At 43.0% G+C, this 20,630-nt stretch overlaps 3 protein-coding genes across 3 annotated transcripts; 1 reads left to right on the forward strand and 2 right to left on the reverse strand.

The window, feature by feature from the left end:
• Positions 1-557: 557 nt before the first annotated feature.
• pink1 (PTEN induced kinase 1) lies at positions 558-3,490 on the reverse strand. Its single transcript, XM_047040351.1, has 8 exons — positions 3,017-3,490; positions 2,587-2,859; positions 2,329-2,432; positions 2,029-2,211; positions 1,743-1,906; positions 1,434-1,561; positions 986-1,216; positions 558-852 (listed from the first exon to the last, which is right to left on the reverse strand). The coding sequence occupies exons 1-8, from the start codon at positions 3,368-3,370 to the stop codon at positions 568-570; spliced, it is 1,722 nt and encodes a 573-aa protein (XP_046896307.1). The 5' UTR covers positions 3,371-3,490; the 3' UTR covers positions 558-567.
• A 1,335-nt stretch (positions 3,491-4,825) lies between these two features.
• On the reverse strand, positions 4,826-7,933 carry LOC124480767 (anionic trypsin-2). The gene is made up of 6 exons (XM_047040353.1): positions 7,756-7,933; positions 7,403-7,468; positions 6,708-6,861; positions 6,336-6,474; positions 5,860-6,111; positions 4,826-5,499 (listed from the first exon to the last, which is right to left on the reverse strand). The coding sequence occupies exons 2-6, from the start codon at positions 7,455-7,457 to the stop codon at positions 5,341-5,343; spliced, it is 759 nt and encodes a 252-aa protein (XP_046896309.1). The 5' UTR covers positions 7,458-7,468; positions 7,756-7,933; the 3' UTR covers positions 4,826-5,340.
• Positions 7,934-10,316: 2,383 nt separating this feature from the next.
• Positions 10,317-15,169, forward strand: zmp:0000001088 (trypsin-3). Its single transcript, XM_047040352.1, has 5 exons — positions 10,317-10,405; positions 11,440-11,596; positions 13,321-13,462; positions 13,649-13,912; positions 14,209-15,169. The coding sequence occupies exons 1-5, from the start codon at positions 10,351-10,353 to the stop codon at positions 14,377-14,379; spliced, it is 789 nt and encodes a 262-aa protein (XP_046896308.1). The 5' UTR covers positions 10,317-10,350; the 3' UTR covers positions 14,380-15,169.
• Positions 15,170-20,630: the final 5,461 nt, after the last annotated feature.

Consider the following 20,630-nt stretch of genomic DNA (forward strand, 5'->3'; position numbering starts at 1 on the left):
GCATGGTATGGCGATTTACGTTACATTCTCAAGATTCATTGTTTAAAGTGGTAGCCAATTTGTCTAAAACCAACATTTCCAGGATCGTGCACATTCAATCATGGTTAACCAAAAGGACACACATTTTGAATTACAAAAATGTCCACACTATATTACAAACAAATGTCCTATGAATATTAAAAATGTAGTTATGCACTTTACTACTACAAGTATTGTTAAAAGTTGCCATGATGATCATATGACAAACCAGTATTGGATAATTAACACATTAGTAATAGTGGTCCAAGCCATGAACCATCAAGCATGAACCTCGCACTGTCACTGTGCAAATTGGCATAAAGTGCAAACCATTGAAAGATCAAATTCAACTCAATATGAACTGAGAGTAGACAGCCACACGTAGGTGCTTAGCTTTTCAAAAGTTTTGAACACTGAGTGCTCTACATATTCACCACAAAAAGGGTTAAAGTGTGACCATGAGTAGGGCTAGACATTTTATCTTGAACACATGATCAGGAAAAGCTCTGAGCTCTATCTACATGTTGTGGTGCTGTCGATGGGAGGATTCTAGCGAGCCAGGATGCAGTCTCGGTGCTGCTCTCGTCCATACACCAGGAAGCCCACAGCCATTCGCAGGTCCTCCAGATCCAGGTTCGACAGGAAACACCTTTGTAGCTCCGCCTCCACCGAGCTCCCACTGGGGCCGCTGCAGCCCCTGAGGAGCACCACAGCCGACTGGCACAGCAGCCAATCAGCTAGCCTCTTCATGCCAGCGCTATCCTGATTGGCTAAGGCCTTCCGTCCCCAGAGACTGAGGTGCAACATGTTAGCAGCCACGCGAGCACTGAGGCGCTGGAGGAGACACAATCATTGCATGTATGTGAGCTACAGCATACAGAGAAACATTTCTGAGTAAACCCGTCAGATCTCTGATTAAACCCTCGGGTCACACGATCAAACATGGCCAACCATCTGGACTTGCTACCTTGTTGGGGTTCCTCCGTAGAAGCAGTCTCACCACCAGCTGTATGTCTGCTGGCACACTGGCAGACAGAGGAGGAAGCTGGTTCTCCTGGAAACTCCTGCTCTCCAATCCCCCCACCCTGTAGAAAGGGTTGGGCTGGCCAAATATCTCATAGGAGATGGCCCCCACAGCCCAGGCATCTGCCTTGCTGTAGTCGATAACCACACCCTGCCCTGGGACAGCAGTGGCCACCTGGAGGTCAAGAGACGGCTTAGTAAATGGTGCTGTCTCATCCTTAATTGTTCATGTGTCGATCAGCAACACTTTTTTGGGGTGATTATCACAAACAGGCTTGTAGTTTAAGCAAGTTTCCTCATCCCACTGAGAGCCATGTCAGGGACGTGTGAGGAACGTGTGAGGAACGTGTGAGGAACGTGTGAGGAACGTGTGAGGAACGTGTTCCACCTACCTCAGGCGCCATCAGACAGGCGTTGCCTCCTCTGTTGACCCACACACTGTTGAAGGGCAGCTGCAGACTGGAGTCATCCTGGGCCAAGCAGCAGCCAAAATCAGTGATCACTAAACGAGGGCATTCATCTGCAAAACAGAGGCAGCACATTTTCATATTGTAAAACACACAGAGCTTGTTAAAACTGAGTCGGATGTGATGAGGTTATAATAAGACTACTTATAGAACTTACTAGTAATTACTAGTATGATAACTCCCGACCTATATAGAACATTTAAACCCAGTTATTCTGTTCAGTGCTGTTCTGACCTGAGTCAAACTCCAGAAGTACGTTGTCTGACTTGAGGTCTCTGTGAGCGATGCCCTGCCTACACAGGTGGTCCACCCCCTCAAGCAGCTGCAGCAGCATCAGAGAGCCCTCCCTCCTGCTGGGGCTAGACACAGCCAGGTACTGACGCAGGGTGCAGGGGTAGCTACGGCACAGAGGCAGAGGTCAGGGATGGGGAACACACTCCACAAATACCAAAACAATTAATGGTTTAATTCATCTATAATCGTACAGTCAATAAGCAGACGAGTGAGGGAGGAAGTTTACTTTTTCATCACCAGGAACAGGGTGCGGTTGTTGCCCAGGCCGTTGGGGTTGAGTCTGGCTGGCAGCACATCAGGATATTCCTCCTGGGCACCAGGCAACAGCGGCACGTCCGCTGTGAATGCCCGGTACACTCGGATGACATTGGGGTGAGCAGACACCCTCTTGGGAACGTCCACAAAGTGGCTACATAAAGAGAAAACAAGTCATTCAGGTCAGTCTAGGACCTACATTAGCCTGCACACAGGCATTTTGCGACTGTGGAAAGTAAGCCTCTGATATAGCTGCCACAGTTTCACTCACCCTTCCAGAGCAATCTGGTCTTTGTCCTTGTTTAAGGCAAGCGGGCCAGCAGGAACCAGCTCCTGAGACATGGATCTCAGAATAGACTCACTGGAGGAACCTGCCTACAGGGGGAGAAAACAGTCTCAATAACATGATCATGGCATTAGCGTAGACCCTTATGGTAGGGGCGTATAGACCTGGCTACGTTCTTCTCGAGGAAGAAAAAGGTATGCCCTTTTACAGCTTTAGCATTGTACTTTCTTTTTTTACACCTACCCCAAAGTTCCACATCATCTTGACAGCCAGAGGATAGATTCCCATTGAGGACTTGCCCAGAGAGTTGGCTTTTACTTCTTCATCTCTCCCAGAATTAAGCTCTACAATGGAATACTTGCCACTCTCCTTTGGAACGGCGAAGGGAGCCGCAGCTTCATACACGGCTGCATTGGAACCTTTGCCAATTTGCTTCCCAATAACATAGTCTTCCAGTTTGTATCCTGAGGTAAAAGGCTTGAGAGGGCTCTGGAATTTCTTCTTCCTGAACATAGCCTTTAGACAGAGAGGTAATATTGACCATGCGTTGTGTGGCTTGTACATGTAATAATACCAGTGGCCATGAGGCAGTGTATATTACCATACAAACCTCTTACAACTGTGATCTGAACTATGTGGCGCTTAGGGAAACACTGAAAAAGCATCTGTTTACCTGAATTTCCTGACATGTTGCAGCACTGTTCCTGTCATCCTCGAACTGTTGCTCGATCAGTCCCACACCAAAACCAAAAGCAAGAAATACAGCCCTGTTTCGTGGTGAGCCGAACCCATACCTCCTAAAACCACCAGATGCGAGCTGAGCGGCGAGACCTCTCAGCGACATACGGTAATATCTGTACCGCGCTGGCAGGAAAGTCTGAGGCTGAACGGTACGGACCGGTTGGCCTACCCGAAGACGTTCACCTCGGAACTTTGCGGCAAGTCGGCCAGCAGGTTTTAGGAGACCAAATTGCAAAGCCGATCGCCCTAACTCAAACCCCCGGCTGATGGCATGTTTCACAGACATCTTTTACCAATAAATGGCAAATAAGGTGCTGTTTAAGTTCCCCTACACAGCTATTTTAGACTGCAATCATGCAAGGACAAACCGATTATGTAAACAAAACAGATCTGGACATCACGTGATTCGCCGTTTATAAATGACGTACAGATTTAAAGGAGAACTACCAATTACATGCAAAGATCCTGTAAAGCGAATTCCATGATTTGCTTCTCAGTACATTATACGTGTGAAATGGGTTTCTGAAAGCATGTGCAAAGCGCAAAAACGTTGACGCACTGAAATGTGGAGTTCTCTTCCGTTTTAGGCTCAGGTTGTGTGTAGGCGCAGCCAAAACCCGACCAATCTTCATCACAGCGACCGAACTACGTCAGTTCACAGACGGTTGCATTATGTTACTCAGCTGGCAGAGACAAAGGAATTAATATAAAACACTCAGAGGCTGCAGGTATGGCTGTTCTGATATCTGCAATTGATTTAGCTAGTGTTGCTGTGGTTGCTAAATTCAATAAATTCGAAGGGAGGGGTGGTTTGCAAGAAAATTGTGGTTGGCCCCACAACAACAAAAAAATCTCACTCCAAAGTTTCATTCTAATTTGGATGGGTAGTAAACAACACATTCTAACGTGGTGTGATGAACTTAAAACCCATTTTCAATTCCACTTTACGGGATCTTTAAGTCACAATCAAACCTTTAATTCACATTCAAGTCAAATTTGGCTGTGTGAGTTTGGCACGCAGCTTGTTAAAACTGAGTCGGACGTGATGAGGTTATCATAAGACTACTTATAGAACTTACTACTCATTACTAGTATAATAACTCCCGACCTATATAGAACATTTAAACCCAGTTATTCTGTTTAGTGCTATTCTGACCTGAGTCAAACTCCAGAAGCACGTTGTCTGACTTGAGGTCTCTGTGAGCGATGCCCTGCCTACACAGGTGGTCCACCCCCTCAAGCAGCTGCAGCAGCATCAGAGAGCCCTCCCTCCTGCTGGGGCTAGACACAGCCAGGTACTGATGCATGGTGCAGGGGTAGCTACGGCATAGCTTTTGGCTGTGTGAGTGTTTTTAGAGAAGACAAGAGAGAAAGGCCTGTGTGTGTTTGTTTGTGGGGGTATCAAAGAAAGAAAGAGACAGAGAGCATGAGACAGAGAAAGAGAGAGATAGAGAGAGACAGAGAGAGACAGAGAGAAAAAGAAAGACAGAGGGAGAGAGGCAGAGACTACAGCCGACACAAGTGCTGTTTGGCTCATGCCCTAACAGTTGTGTGTCTCACAAGCTTAGAGTGGGAGGGGTAGTAGGTTGGGAAGGGTAGCGTACTGTATTTAATTATACAGCAAGGGTACAATTTCAGAGTTATGCAGACTGTGCCATTATAAAGGTTCATTAGAAACATCATGGAGAAAAAACAACCCTTACTAGCTTTTTTACTATCCAAGAAGAAGCCCAGAGAAATGTCGACATTAGAACACCAAATCTTCTTTATTATTGAAACATTTTCATGTGATAAAAATAGTTGTATTTAACAGTATGATCAATTAAACTATAGTAGTGTGTTCAGGTTTGACACATTTGTTAATTACAGTTCTCATGATCTATATCTCTCACGTTTCAAACTTTTGTTTAATTATGTCATAATTTTAACATGAGACTTCCGTAAAATACTTTTTCAAAATCACAGCCCCCTACTTCCATCTGACTATTTGATTTGATTTGTAAATTAGGGAACAGAGGTGTGTCATATGTTGAACATGTGGTTGCTCATTTGTGCATTGCATTGATAATTAGTCATGCTGCTTGCCTGCCTTCTCTCCATGTCTCTGGTAGATTTACTGAGAATTCTGTGTACAAACAGGAATTACTTTTTGAAGAGATAATGTTTTTGTCAATGTAAACTCCTTTGGCCATTAATCTTCACTCAATTCAAAGCAGAACTACATCCTCCTCAGTCAGCTATGCCCCCAGGATCTCGTTAGAGGCTATCATCGTTGTTGAGGATCCAGTTTATCCAAGGGACGTAGTTCCTCACCTTGGCGTAGACCCCAGGGAAGTACGGATTGGCACAACTGATACCCCATGAGACGATACCTTCAAACTTGTTGTTACAGATAAGAGGACCACCCGAATCACCCTGTTGAATAGCAACACAATAGTTACAGCAACCGGTAAACAAACACTGCCTCGCCCTCGTGTGAGAGCTGTGCACACACCCTTCTCACTTGCCTATTTGGTGTTGGGGTCCTGCAAGTCTGACAAAGACATTTGAAATTGATATTTTATGTCACCATAATTCCAAACAATGTTTGTGTCACTTGCTTACTGCGTTGAAAGGTTTGTGTAATGCTAGACCTGAGAGATACAGGCCTCATGCAGTGAGAGAGAACATCTTGTGCTCTGGTTCACGGCCGCCTGCTCTCTGACTACCTTACCCCTTTCTACAAAGCTACCTTATCAAGAAATCAGTTATTGATTATTTACTGTGTTTTTTTACCTGGCAAGAGTCCTTGCCGCCATAGCGTGAACCAGCACACAGCATGTTGTCAGTGACCCTCCAGTAGTAATAGTACTGGCAGTACGGGATGATTTGGACGTCCACAGCTCGCAATACAGGGGACAGGTAGTAGTCATAGATGCGGGTCACGCCCCAGCCACTAACGGTACAGCTCCCGGTGAGAGGTGCCGTGTTGTCGTCGGGGAGCTCGGCTGGCTGCACGTTGGCAGTGATCTGAGCTGGCTCACTGAGCTGTAGGAAGGAACCATGACACAGGATCTGAATGTAAACCAATTACAGAGCATGCTTCACAGAGGGGGTACCATTAAAGGATGATCATCTTGGTTTTTAGTCTTGAAGTCATTGTGACTTGTTGGTTTTGTTCCAATAAAACGTGATTGGTTTAGCCCTTTACACAAGCAATGATTTTGTTTTTGGCCCTGGCAACTTCACGTGTTTAATGTAACCATGTTTACCTTGATGAGCATGATGTCATTGTTGAACGTCCGGTAGTTGTAGTTGTTCACTAAAATCTTGGAGACGTTGAACACCTGCTCAAAGCCCTCGTCTACGACCAGGCTGTGTTCACTCAGTACCACCTTCATCAGAGAGGGCCTATGGGACACGTGGAAGCAGGATAGTCAGAACGTGCAGCAACATAGCATTACATCATGGTTTTCCTGAAATCACATTCAACGATTTCGCAGTGTTCAACATAACTCTACAGTACAGTAAAACCACATTCTCTGATCTATGACACACTGTCATATCTGGGCTGGTTGTCAAGACACTAGACAGTTCTTTTTGTTCTCCTCCTACCATCAGCCGTTACGGTGGTGAGTACTCACGGCCTCCAGCAGTGGGCAGCACACACCACCCACTGGGGGTGAATGAGGGTGCCTCCACAGTAGTGCTGTCTGTCGCTCGACTGGATAGACGCCTGGTACTTGATGGAGTATGGCATCACCTCCTGACCACCTATAATTCTCTGTTGAAATGTGTCTGTTGGCCATGATCACAATAAATCAACTTCTGTTTTAACATAGCAAACAATGACGCCAAGTCTGTGGCGTATATGTGATGTGGTCCATGGATGAAGCAGCAGCTGGATCAACAGTGAAGCTTTGTAACTGAACCTGCAGTCTCATGCATATCTTATCACTTTGACATACATGTTTGTATGCATTATCACATATTCTATTGTTCCTTGAAAGACTAACCATGTTGGTCCGGTCTGTTGTAACATGATAGTACAATGTGCACACAGCAGGGCTCCAAACCATACTGATCACTATGATATCCTAACAATGTGGATACTTGAATACTGCTTTAAAACTGCAGTTTTACCTGTACCCTACATAGCTTGTTTTACACAGAAAATGTAATGGTTACATTTCTTTATTTATGTAAAACATTTTGGATTAGCATTTTGTTAAGGTATGATACCAAATCTGAACTAAAGTGTTTTCAGCAATACATTTCTGTCACTGTTTAATTCCTGATCAGAGGTGGAGGTGATGTGGGTGGGAAATGAAGAACATACCTCTGATGAAGACAACTAGAAGGAGCACCACTGCTGCCCTTACCAAGTGTGCCATGTTGCTGACACCTGAAACACACAATAATAGATTGCTTTCCATCAAAGACAACTGAAATAAATCCACTATATCGGCTTAACATGCGATATTTAATCATCATCTTTTTTTATGTTACCTTTGTGTGTGTGTGTATTACGCCGATTAGGTTCAAACATATATGCAACAAGCATCTTCTTTCCATTCATTTTACTACCAACTACTAAACATCTTTTCGATTAAATGTAATGTATTGATCCTGAAGGATTAATTATGAAAAAAGATGAAAAATCATTAAATAAATTAGACTTGTATTACTCACCTACAAGCACAAGCTGTCACCTCACCACCTTTTGGGTATCTACAACTTGTGGTTTTAAAACGATGAATTCCTTTTATACTGTAACCATGCCCATGTCTGCTGCTCTTTTGAACGTTATGGATTCATTATATCTACCAGAGCCATCCCACAACATGACAAAAGAAGCTGACCTAGTCATTGACAAAGTCTGTGTGTTGTTGTGCATTATTCCTATTTCATAGCCTTTCTTGCTTTGCACCTTGGGAATTACCGCAGACAAGGTAACTGGAAAATCAACACCTCTCCTATGCAATTTTTTAAGATGTGTCAGGATAAAAGTGCATGGCTTTATTGTGGGGATGAAATTCAATTCTATGAAGACAATGTAGGATCAGTTACATATGGCAAATAATAAAAATATTGCATTGTCAAAAAATGTTTTGTGACGTAAATGATGTAAAACGAGTGTGTCGTTGTGCATGTGTGTGTTTGTGTGTGGAGGGGTGTGAACTGTGGTCACTTTAGACTCAGATGCAAATCAGGCTGTATTCAGTGTTAGCAGTTACTTGTATTTGTAAACATGCAAGATTGGGTGTGTCTCACTTTTTAAAATACCTTGTGCTGCACAGCAGAATGCATCTTGGCTAGCAAGTTGAAACATATAGTATTATATTTAGCTGTAGTTCCAGTACCATAGTCAATAATCAAATCACATGCCATTTTTCTTTTGTAATGCATTTCCATGTCTTAATTATTGTATGTTTATGGATACTACAGTTGTTACACTGAAGCATGCATGGTGTGATTGCATGCCTCATGATGGATGTTCCACTAGTGGCCAGTGTTAATGACCGGTAAACAGTTTATGTAGGTAAACTATAGGACAACCTCATCTATTGTTACTCACTCTCACAGTGTTGTTAGTTAATGGCTCTTGAATACATTGGGTATTGGAGTTTCATTTACACAGATTCCTTTATTTCCCCAAATTCTAAAAACCCAAATCCAAAAAGCTAAACATGTTGACATGTTTCTAAGTGAAATTCTACAGTATATTTTTCTATTTATTTTAAGCTGAAAGTCTATTGGTAAATGGGAATCGACTTGTTGACAGAGGAGAATGAAGAATGTTTTTGCTACTGTGGTTGATTTACCGGCAGAGATTTTTTTCCTTTCTTTATTTTCAGTAAATGGATGCTTGTTGCCTATTTCACCTAATTGTATCCAGCTGCTGCATAGATTCAGGTCATTTGGATGTTTTCTGGTTTATGAAAGCAAAGCCAGGGAGGTTCACATTACTTGGTGATTCTCAAGTGATATTTCCATGTATAGATTCTACAATAGGTCCACATTTAGGTCATTTGTTGCTTCAACCATGTTTGCAATATTCTGAAAGATTACAAACACTTTGACCACAGCTCATCATTGTTCTTACGAATGTGCTTTGCCTCCAAAATTTGATAGTTCAATACATTAATCATGTACTGCCAAAACCTTCTGATGGTAAAACCCCAAAGAAAAACTGTAAATCCCCCAACTTCCTTTCTCAACAAGAGCAGCATTATTCGATATCAAGTCTTTCACATGTCTTGGGAGTGCTTCGGTGACATTCTTCCTATTATGTTATCATAAAATTTCTAGAAACAGTTTTTTTTGTTCATATTTGTGTTGTCGGCAAAATAGGAATAATAAAAAGCCTGCTGCACATATCTTCACTAACCTGGGCGCTGTTCACTGCCTATTACACGAAGATATCAAGTTTTCACCATAGTTCAGGTGAAGGGTCTGACAACTGAGGTGCTTAAACTGTATATTGGTTCATCCAGTCGATTGTAGAGGAGTGTGAGGTGAAGGCAGTATCAGTGTGGCGCGGTGCTGTGGTGACAGTGTTCAATAAGAGGAGTGGGTCGTGTGGAAAAAGGCAGTGGTCAGCACCCAGGGGATGAGCTGCAGGGCTGGAGGAGGGAGGAGGCCATTGTGGCAGGCACAGGGAGGGCCATTAGCCAGGAGAGGTCAGGAAGTCCACCCGTGGTAGGTGGCACTGAGGACTGTCACAGGACTGCGGCATTTTTAATGATGCCCTTGCAGAGCGAGATGTGGGCCAGATGTAGGCTAACCCTGCTCGTCCCTCTAACACTCATATATCCCCTTGGTTGGAATTGATACAGAAAGACGCCGTCATGATCAAGCTCTAGGAACCTTCTCAATTCTCCTTTGGCTCTTTGTATTAAGTATTGAATGATGCTAGGCCATTCATTACTCATGCTGCTAGGGCATCAGCCAGAAATGTTGACTGTGGCATGTGAAGTGTGACATATGTCATATAAAAAAAGTGTACTTTCTATACATTTGTAATCTTGCATTACTGTGCCACATGTATGGAAACACTGTGACACTGTACATTCGAAAATCGTAAGGTCACTGAACGGGTGAGGTAAAAGGGTGTGCTGTCCTGCTTCAATTATATATTGTTCCCGGACGGCAAGGTGACCATGGAAACTGAAATCGGAACTTAGAAACCTGAGAGTGCTGGTGAGATCCCTACCCCTTTAAAATTAGAGTTCTGTGGCACAGGTAAATTCTCTCAGTGCTGCCTGGCCTCCCAATTGTCTCATCATGTACCTGCCCTATGTCTTAATATGCATGCTCTTGGAACTCTTAGCTGTAAGATGTAAGTAAAGTTTATTTCTATAATGTATGCAGGCATACATTACATCCCACTGGTTTTGTGAGTGAAATATTTAATGTTTTGATTTGTTGTCAGTGGTTGACATTGCACAGGCAACGTGTCCAAAGTAATTTGTGCAAATTTGTTGTTGATTGAGTCAGAAATCATGATCAGATCCTTGTTACAGGTTATCTTCTTCCTGGTAGTATTCTGAAGCAAGTTGGTGCAGTTGTAGTTTAATGACTGCTCTGCAGTTTAAACGTTCTTGAATATCGCAGATTATGAATTTAGGAGAATTGAACATGGATCATTAAAGAGTAATACTGTCAGTGAAGTTGTTTATCCTAGAAATCTTGTAGTAGTTGCTGTAGCTGATGAGCTGCATCGTACAGGCTAATCCCTTGAGACGGTTTCCCTGGTTATCACTCTGACGCCGTCTTTTCTTTCTGTACTAAATCTTGTTTGTCACTATTGTTGCATTTCATTACTTTGAATATATTGAGGAATGGGAATAAAGTAATGGCTAGGTTCTGAATACATCCGGCTTATATGTTAAGACAAATTCCCCATAAAGGCATCGTGACATGTAATATACAGTATACATCATATATAATATGGGTCAATGTCTTACAACCAACAAAAGGGATTGGAGGAAAGTTTCAAGAATGTTTCAGGGTTTAATTCCATTTTGAGCAAGTGTTAACAATGGATTCAGAAGGATTGACATGAGGCATCTGCATCATTAAATCCTTTCAGTGTTTCCTTTTTAAGTTGTGTGCTGCAGTAGTGCTTGTTGACTGTGTGATTGTCTCTGATGAGTTTTTTCCTCTGAGTTCTCTTTGTCAAGGTTTTGAGTCTCCAACGATTTCTAGTGATGTGGATTCCTTTTGACATTCATTCAAAAGGATTTTCGAATGAATGTGATTAAATCTGATTTGATGGACATGTTCCCAGTCATGTACTATCCTCATTCTTTATCTCTCACTTTTTTCCCTCCCCACTCCTCCCCCTACCCTCTCTCACTCTGTCTACAACAGGCCAGCTGATGCAAGGACGTATAGTGGGTGGTTATGCACCTGCACCCAATTCGATCAAATACATAGTCTCAATACAAACAACCAGAGGACAGCATTTCTGTGGAGGCTCCTTGATTAGTAAATACTGGGTGCTCACAGCGGCTCATTGTAACCAAGGGTAAGACAACCTCAACTTCTACTGTTGATTATTTCCTTTTTTTCTGTACAGTAAAGTACATACAACCTCCAATCTGGTTAAAACGGCTAAATGGAAGAAACGCATTATATGAGGTGGTGGGTTTACAGCTGAACTTGTCTGGAACTTGACTTTAATGGGAAACTTTCTGGCCAAGTTGCTCTCAAAACTTGAATTGCAGAAATGACTCATTGACATAAGGTGACCTCAACACAACCCATAGACAATGAAAATCAGATTATCAATGCTGAAACCTACCAAGGTCTGGAGCAAGTGCATGAAAGTGACACCGGCATCAGTTGGACAATAAATGTCATTGTTGTGATGATTCTGTAGCACAGGCATCTGACTGAAGCATCTAAGAACTCATTGTTGTTCTTACATGCAGACAGACACAAGCAACTTCCAAGAAGTGCAGAGTACAGTATTAGAGGACAATCACATTGTTGTGTTATTCTTAAATGAAAAACGTGAGTCAACTGTGATCTTCAAACGTGACTTTATTGTAAGCCTGGAACATTGGCCTCAAGCCTTTAACTCCCGCCCCAGTGTCACTGTAATCTGACTCCCCCTATACACAACAACCATCCTACAGATTCCTATCCATTGGGTTCCTATTTATATTTACATCTAAATACATATGTAATTAGAGATGACCACACATTTTAAACAATAATATCCCCCTTTCTCCCCTTTCTATAGAACAAAGGGTAGACTGCCTTTGTCTAAGCAGACCTTAGAGGATTATTTGTTGAAAGGTCTGTCCCTATCTAAATCCCAAAAGTCCCAACAGTGTAACTTCATTATTTCACCAAACACTGTGAAATTCAATATTACTCTTAAAGTGCTCAAAACTGAATTTCATAAAAAAGTAAACCCATTTTTCTTTCACTTTCTTTCTTACTCCCCCCCTACCCCCAGTGTGACAGTCTGAATCTCCCTGGTGGAACTACAGCCCCCCCAGGTCTAGTTCTGAGAGTAGGCGTCTCTGCCTTTGAAAGTTGAGGTGTCACAGCAGGTGTCGGAAGAACCTGCTTAGGAGTTGGCTCTGACATTTGCTGTGTCAGAGACCCTCTGTTGCTTGCAGGTGTATGTAAAGGTGTCAGGTGATGACGGTCACGTCTCACCACTCCCTGGGGTAGATCCACCGGGTAGGACCTTGGAGATGGGTGTTTCTGAAGCACAGTTCCAGGTGTCCTTGAGTCCGTTACCCATACACGTTCTCCAGGCGACAGGGCACTGAGCACTTTGACACGAGGACACCTGTTGTAGCTGACACCATGTTGTGTTATTCTTAAATAACAAGCGTGAGTCAACTGTTACCTTCAACCGTGACTTTATTGTAAGCCTGGAACATTGGCCTCAAGCCTCTAACTCCCGCCCCAGTGTCACTGTAATCTGACTCCCCCTATACACAACAACCATCCTACAGATTCCTATCCATTGGGTTCCAATTTATATCTACATCTAAATACATATGTCATTAGAGATGACCACATTTTATATACAACAATACCATACACATAAAAGGATTTTAATGAAAGGAATCTAGGACAGAATTAATAGAGATGGGATGTAGGTTGTATCAAAAGGACCTGTGTGAATTAATTGCTGATCATACACACTCATCAACACTGACAGGGTCTTCCTTATAGAGGACTCTGCAGAGATAGGATCTTAACAACAACTTGTATTTTCTGTTTTAGGCTAGACAACATGTTGATTGTGGCCGGGGACTACTCCCTGAGCATGTACGAGGGCACAGAGCAGTTCTTTATTCCGCACCTACTGATACCACATCCTCAGTACAGCAGCAAGACAAACAACGCAGACATCATGCTGATCAAGGTACTATTTCAGAGGAAATGAGAGTGTGTCGTAGCCATAAGTGGTCATGAGAGGTCCAAATAACATGGAATCTCCTTGGTCGTATTCAGTCCCATCGTTGACTTTGTATTTCAGACAGTAGTTTTCCATACCGCTGTCGGACTGTGATTGCTTAGCCTGTGTCCCTGTGTCCCTGTGTCCCTCCAGCTGAAGTCCCCAGTGTACCTGAACAGCTACGTGTCCACGGTCCCGCTGCCCCGTCAGGGTGCGTCGGTGGCGGAGGGCAGGGTGTGCCGGGTGTCTGGCTGGGGATTCACCAGCACCAACGGTGGCATGCCCTCCACCCTGCGCACGGTCCAGCTGCCCATCGTGTCCACAGCCAAATGCAACAGCAGTGACTCTTTCAATGGCAGCATCACCTCCGACATGCTGTGTGCTGGTTACAGCGATGGAGGGAAAGATGCCTGCAAGGTCAGAGAAATAAGTCATAGTGTGTGGTTACTAGATTTCAAACACCAGATGGATAGTGATGGACAGTGACATGTCACCGATATGTGTGAATGTACTGATATGACTTGAGGGCTAGTAATTTCCCTGTACATCCACACTCTGGAAGACTTATTAATGCCTATTACGTAAAGCTAACCTATCAGGCTATAGTTGTACCAGGCTGGGTCAATGTACCATCAGGTTACTATCAGGGTGTACTCACTGTATGATCTATTGGGGATAACATGTTCCTGAGTCTGTTGCTCCTTTTGTTGCAGGGGGACTCTGGGGGTCCTCTGGTGTGTGAGGGGCGTGTCTACGGCCTGGTCTCCTGGGGGAGAGGTTGTGCTGACGCCCAGTACCCTGGGGTGTACACGACTGTGTCAAATTTCCGTAGCTGGATTGACCGGACCATATTCAGCTACTATAGCAGGTGCATCACGTATTAACGCACAGTGTTTCGGAAACATTACACAGGTCCTGAACTTGAAACACATGTTCATAACACACAACACAATTCCCAGTTTGATGTAGCTTGTAACTTGTTCTAATATTTTTCACCATTTCAGAATTGTGCACAATAATCGACCTGGGTTCATTCTCAAGCTTGAATATTTATAATTTCATGTTAGACACGTTTTCTTTTTAACTTTTATACGACAATAGGTCAGCATACAGTACTTCCTTATGCTGTGGAAGCAATTGAGTACATGTAAATCATCCACCCAAGGTGCCATATTGTTATTTGTAGTGCCCAGTAAAACCTAGTATGTATAGTAGATCCACTACTAAGAACCTAGTATGTATAGTAGATCCACTACTAAGAACCTAGTATGTATAGTAGATCCACTACTAGTATGTATAGTAGATCCACTACTAGAACCTAGTATGTATAGTAGATCCACTACTAGAACCTAGTATGTATAGTAGATCCACTACTAGAACCTAGTATGTATAGTAGATGGTAGCTATGACAACCTTACAAACACCCTGCATTTGACCTGTGACATCGCGTTTGGTGACAAAATATAAAAATGCCAAGCCTGGTTTATTGAACATCTACTGTAGTGTTCAGCCAGCCTCACATGGTCCACACTTAAAGCACCTTTCAGTTTTGGAGTTGAGTGAAAGTACTGTATAGAGCTATAATGTACTGCCTATGGACTGAAAAGGCTGAAATTGTTAGTCTTTCAAACAATAAAGTAAACTTTGTGTTGTCATGTTTTGTAAAATAAAAAACTACCAATTCAACAGGATTACTGTTTGCATTTTTAATAATTACATAATAATTACATAATTACAATAAACAGGATTCAAATAAGAAAAAGCTATTCTTTAGTCTCTGTGTTGAGAGATTGCACTATGTTTGTGTACTCTGTCTAACTAATGAATGTACTCAATATTGGAATACCTTTATGAAATATGCATGGAGCCAGCCCTCCAATCGTGCCTTGCTATGGTGGAAGAGTTCACAGCCAGTACCACTGCTGTGATTCTAGTAAGGCTGAGCTTAGCACTGAAGACACCAGCCGGCTAGTCAGCTAGACGGGAGAAATCTGGACAGAATTGAACGACACGTACATCTGATAGTCATATCAGGCGTATCACAACATAATGAATAGTTGATGGCCTACTTTGTGACAGTCTCTGGTTTCTATTGTCACTAACCCAGCGCTGTGTGATGATGGTTGAGCTGGGCTTTGTGTGATTGATGTGCTTCCTGGTCTTCGTGTCGCTTATCTTACAGAAATGGCTACATAAAAAGGCAAACCATGTTTACTCTGTCCACAGGGTGCTGGCTACCTATATGCCGCAAAACCTCAGAGGCACATGCAAATGCTTTTGTTTATGGTTATATGTGGAGGCTCTAGTATGGATTCTGGGGTAGTCAAACGAGTTCCATGGGCGATGTTTTTCCACGGACTTGGGCTTTGTGCATGGACAAGACAATCTTTTACAACTTTTTGAAACAGACAATGGACACCTCCCTGAAAGTGGGGCAGCAACATCCATTATCTCCATAACTGCTTTTTTGTAGAATGAATAGGTCCACATTGCAGCAATATGGTACGATTTGGTATATGATGCCAGAATGGGGCAAGATAAAATGTCTGATCATTGAAATTGGACTTTTGTACGTTACTGGTTGCATTAAAATGATGAGAACGAGGCTGCTGTTTATGTAGGTGTAACAGACGTGGTCTTGCAAGTTCCGTCAGAGGCACTGTCCGCTCCGACCAGAAGTCGAACTTACCACCTCTGACTTCCCAAGCGCCACCACTACCAACTACGCCAACGAAAAGCTAGCCATTAATTTACGCGGGTGGCCTGTTACATACTTGAGGAGTGAGTTTCACCACACACCGGCTACATAGGCATGAAATAAGGGATCAGTGAAGCTGATACTGATGTTTATTATGTCCATACTTGGATGGAGGAAGAGTTTTTCTCATTTTAAACTCTCCCACTGTGTGCCTGATCACAACCACCAGGGGGCATGGGATCATCGCTGCATGTATAGAGACATTTTCCTGTCACATCCTTCTTCCCGCTCAACTCCTTGGATTAGAAGGGACGTTTAGCATGTTTAAAAGGGAAATACAGGGTGACTGTGGCTGTAAGGGAGAGAGGGAAAGAGAGACAGAGAGAGAGAGAGAGAGAGAGAGAGAGAGAGAGAGAGAGAGAGAGAGAGAGAGAGAGAGAGAGAGAGAGAGAGAGAGAGAGAGAGAGAGAGAGAGTCCATAACAGCCCCTCTCCTAACCGCTGAAGCCCTGACCCTCACTGTCAGGTCAGGTGATTCAGTGTTAAGTTGAATGGAGTGGCTGAGACTTTGCTGGCATGATCGGAAGTTATAGAAAACAAGACTCTACACGGAACCAGAGGGCCATTCAGCCACTCTAATGGACTCCAGATCCTCTCAATCTTTTTCTTTCTGCTGCTCCTCTTTCCCAGCCCTGTGGGAATATGCACTTAATTTTTTTCTCAATTTCATCCCAGATTCTCTAAAATGGTATTAGCCAGGGGCTGTGTAGAATATCACAGTGAGATGCAGAGGCAGACACTAACACAGAGCAATATGTGCAACGTCTCCAAAGAAAGACCTTGCTATGGCCCACGTTGTCACAAGGTGAATTGAAGGGGCGCAGATCAATTCCAAATTTGAAAGATTATAACTGCATGATTTAAATGATACAAAAAAAAACGTGATCAATATGACTCACTTTGCATTATCCGTTTTACAGTCTAACTGATGATGCCACTCGGCATCCAAACATAAGACTTCCATCTGCTTCAGACAGCAGGTGGGACTTTACACTGAGTAATGGATCAGGTGAATAATTAGGTTGGGGTGATGTAGTTCAGCCCACCTCCATTAGATAAAACATACCACTCAGAGCCCCTTTCTCCTACCAAGGTACAAACTGAGACAAAGCGAGCCATTAGCTAGTGTAGATCCCGTTCAGATGTTTTATAGTTGTCTTATCAAATAATTCGGATGACAGTCTCAAATGTTTACAGCCAGTCAGCAGTGAAATCCATTACTACTAAAAAGGGTCCATTTATTTCTCCTGCTCAGTGAGAGAGCTAGCTACGTGGCTAAATTGAGATGAATAGCTCAAACTGCAAGTCTTGTCAGTTTTGTCAGTGCACACCTGGGATGGGAGTGTGGAGATGTACATTAAAATCCACTGACATTTATAAGGCTGGTAAAAGGCAACCGACTGACATGATGGGAGAAACAACATGTCCTCCTCAGGGGCAGGAACACACATTCACTGCTACTGATGGAACACATCCCCACTCTGTATAACTAACTATCCAATAATAACCCCTCTCTCTCTCTCTCTCTCTAGTCCATACTATCTCATAGATCAACTACTTTTAAGGGAACTATAGATGTGTGTTTCCCTAATGTAACAACTGTGATGTGCAGGCGCATGCTGAGTCTGCAGGGAGTTCAGTATTAGTCCAGATGTATTGTTTAAAAATGTACATGTAGAAAGTGTATTCTTTACAACCACGACCCCAATCCTGGAACAAAGGACGTCTGCATGACAACAACACAAGTAATTACCTGTTTCAAAAGCAAGGAGACGAAATACTACAATAGGCTTTGGATTACTTAGAACAAATTGCAAACTGTCAGGTCGAGGAGCAATGAGCATGACTATTGTGGGGGATGTCCTGTAGACAAGGTGATAATTACCCCCCAATGTCCCCGAATCTTCCTGAAGAAGCCAGAGTGCAGTGATTCTATTCACGAAGAGCCTAAACTATGCTAAGGAATAATTCGAGTGGCACTGTGTAGATCTGAATAGTCAAGGGATATGGTTTTAATACAATTTATTAGACTACACAATTACATATATGTTTAAACAAAGCTTTGCCGATCAGTCTCAACGAAGGAGGTGCCATCCACACAGATCGTTCGCAGGAGTGATGGCGAACCATCACACATGCACTGCCTTATATAAACTGAAGATCAAATGGCATTCTATATGGTCAATCAATCAATGTAGCAAACTCTGTGATTGGCTAACTCAACTTAGTGACAGCTTGAAACAATACCAAGTGTCGAGTGTGTCCCAAAGTTCTTTGATGTCACAGCTCTCTCCAGAGCAGTAGATAATAAAGCCACAGGGGTTGACAAGTCAAATGGTCAACTGTCCTTTGTGTGACCATCTTCAAACAATACTTTTAATTAACACAAACAATGAAACAGGACACAGTCCTTCTAGCCAAAGTTCAGAGCAACTGTCTCATTGACCCCTTACAGTAACCAGAGGACAGAAGGCCATATAAGATGCTTCACCCATCCCCCAGGGCAAGCTGCCCACAGAGCTATCAGCACCTCACATTCCTTTGAACTCAACTTAATTATCTTCCCTTCCTGTCTCTTACCAATGAACATAGAAGATTATAGATTTCATACACATACATCTATGCATATGACCAAAATGTCCACTACAACTACCATTGAGGCAGTAAGGTACACATGGCACACCACATACACACAAAAGACTAAATTCGATGATTCATCTCTTTTCTCTCTCACTTTCCCCAAACAGGGTGAATGAAAGGATGTTGACAAAGGAATCATGTAATTTGGCTAAACTCACTCATGTTTGTAATTCACCTGTTGTATTCCTTTAATGTCAACCTTGTATATGTTACAGTAAGAAAGAGATAAGTAACAGAATATGACTTCTTTTGGCACATTTGCCCTATCTTTTTTATGTTCAACTGTGTCTCATGTCTCCTTCAGAGCACTGTAGATTCATCAACTTTCCCCTCAGAGGATTAGCAGAAACTAGAGCACTGTAATCATGTTACCCAACTTAGGTCTGCCATCAAAGGAAAGGTCTACTTTGTTCTCTGGTGGTTCTATTGCTAATAAGCCATCCCCTCATCTTATCAGAGATCTCCTCAGTGCCTTCTGACATACACTGACACAGTCCCCGCCCCCAGGAGCCATCAACAGCATGCCCTGAAACACAAACATCTGACAACAACCTCCCAATTAAAGACCTGAACTCACACTTCTAATTGTGAAGTCAAACGCCTTAGTCAGTAGAAGCTGTGATGATATAACTAAATCAGATCTGTGTTTAATGTGATAGCCAGCCATGGCCTGGGTTATAGTGTACTGTGGGCTAATTAGGAGTGGTGGTACTTCATGTACAACCTGATAGAACTGAGGCGATACTCACAACAAGCTGGTGTCAGCTGGGTGGTGGAAGAGAGTGAGTGAGAAAGACAGAGAGAGAAAGAAGAAGAGAAAGAGGCAGAATAAAATACAAACAGAGCAAGAGGGAGAGAGAGAAAAAGACACAGAGAGAAAGAAAGGCAGACAGGGAGAGAGAGAGAGAGAGAGAGAGAGAGAGAGAGAGAGAGAGAGAGAGAGAGAGAGAGAGAGAGAGAGAGAGAGAGAGAGAGAGAGAGAAAGAGAGAAAGAGAGAGAGAGAGAGAGAGAGAGAGAGAGAGAGAGAGAGAGGGACAGAGGCAGCATGAGAGTATCACTCAAAGTAAACCACTGGTATGGACTCATCATAGCCCACATGATGTAATTAATGGCAGATTTGTCCTGGTTGGGTTGAATATTTTAGCTGTCATTCCAACATTTCAAATATTTATAGTCTCCAGTCTTTATAGATTGACATCTTTCAGAGTCATTTGATGCAGTCTTGTGTAATTGGAAAAATCAGTGTCATTGAGGACAATGGCATGATTGAATTAAAGATGACTGTGATGCCTGACTGATGGAAGAGGGCAGCGGACTTCCACTTGTCCATTCACCCTGGGAACAGCATAACAAGGCTTCATGGCACTGTAAAAGGACAACATATCAAACAGGATCAAACGGGATATTGGAGTAAACTGAACATAGCTCACATAACAAACATTACCCACATAAATATGTTCTGGGGCACCCAAGAGATTTGATGAAGCTTAAACTGTTTGAGAAATCTTGCATAATCAGCGATAACAAGTTCTACATTTCCATCCACTCTGAATGTGAACTGTTTAACATTGATGATGCCACTCAGAATAGACCATCATCACACTTCTTAACGAATGAGGAAGGGAGACAGAAGAGATATCTCTCCCAAGCTGTCACGGCAGGAGTGTGAGAGGCTGTGACACTGACTTGTGGGTGTGCAGTAAATTGGCTCTCAAACTTCTTTTTGAAGTTGACTCG

This window comes from Hypomesus transpacificus, chromosome 18, assembly GCF_021917145.1.
Source record: "Hypomesus transpacificus isolate Combined female chromosome 18, fHypTra1, whole genome shotgun sequence".
Taxonomy (NCBI): Eukaryota; Metazoa; Chordata; class Actinopteri; order Osmeriformes; family Osmeridae; genus Hypomesus; species Hypomesus transpacificus.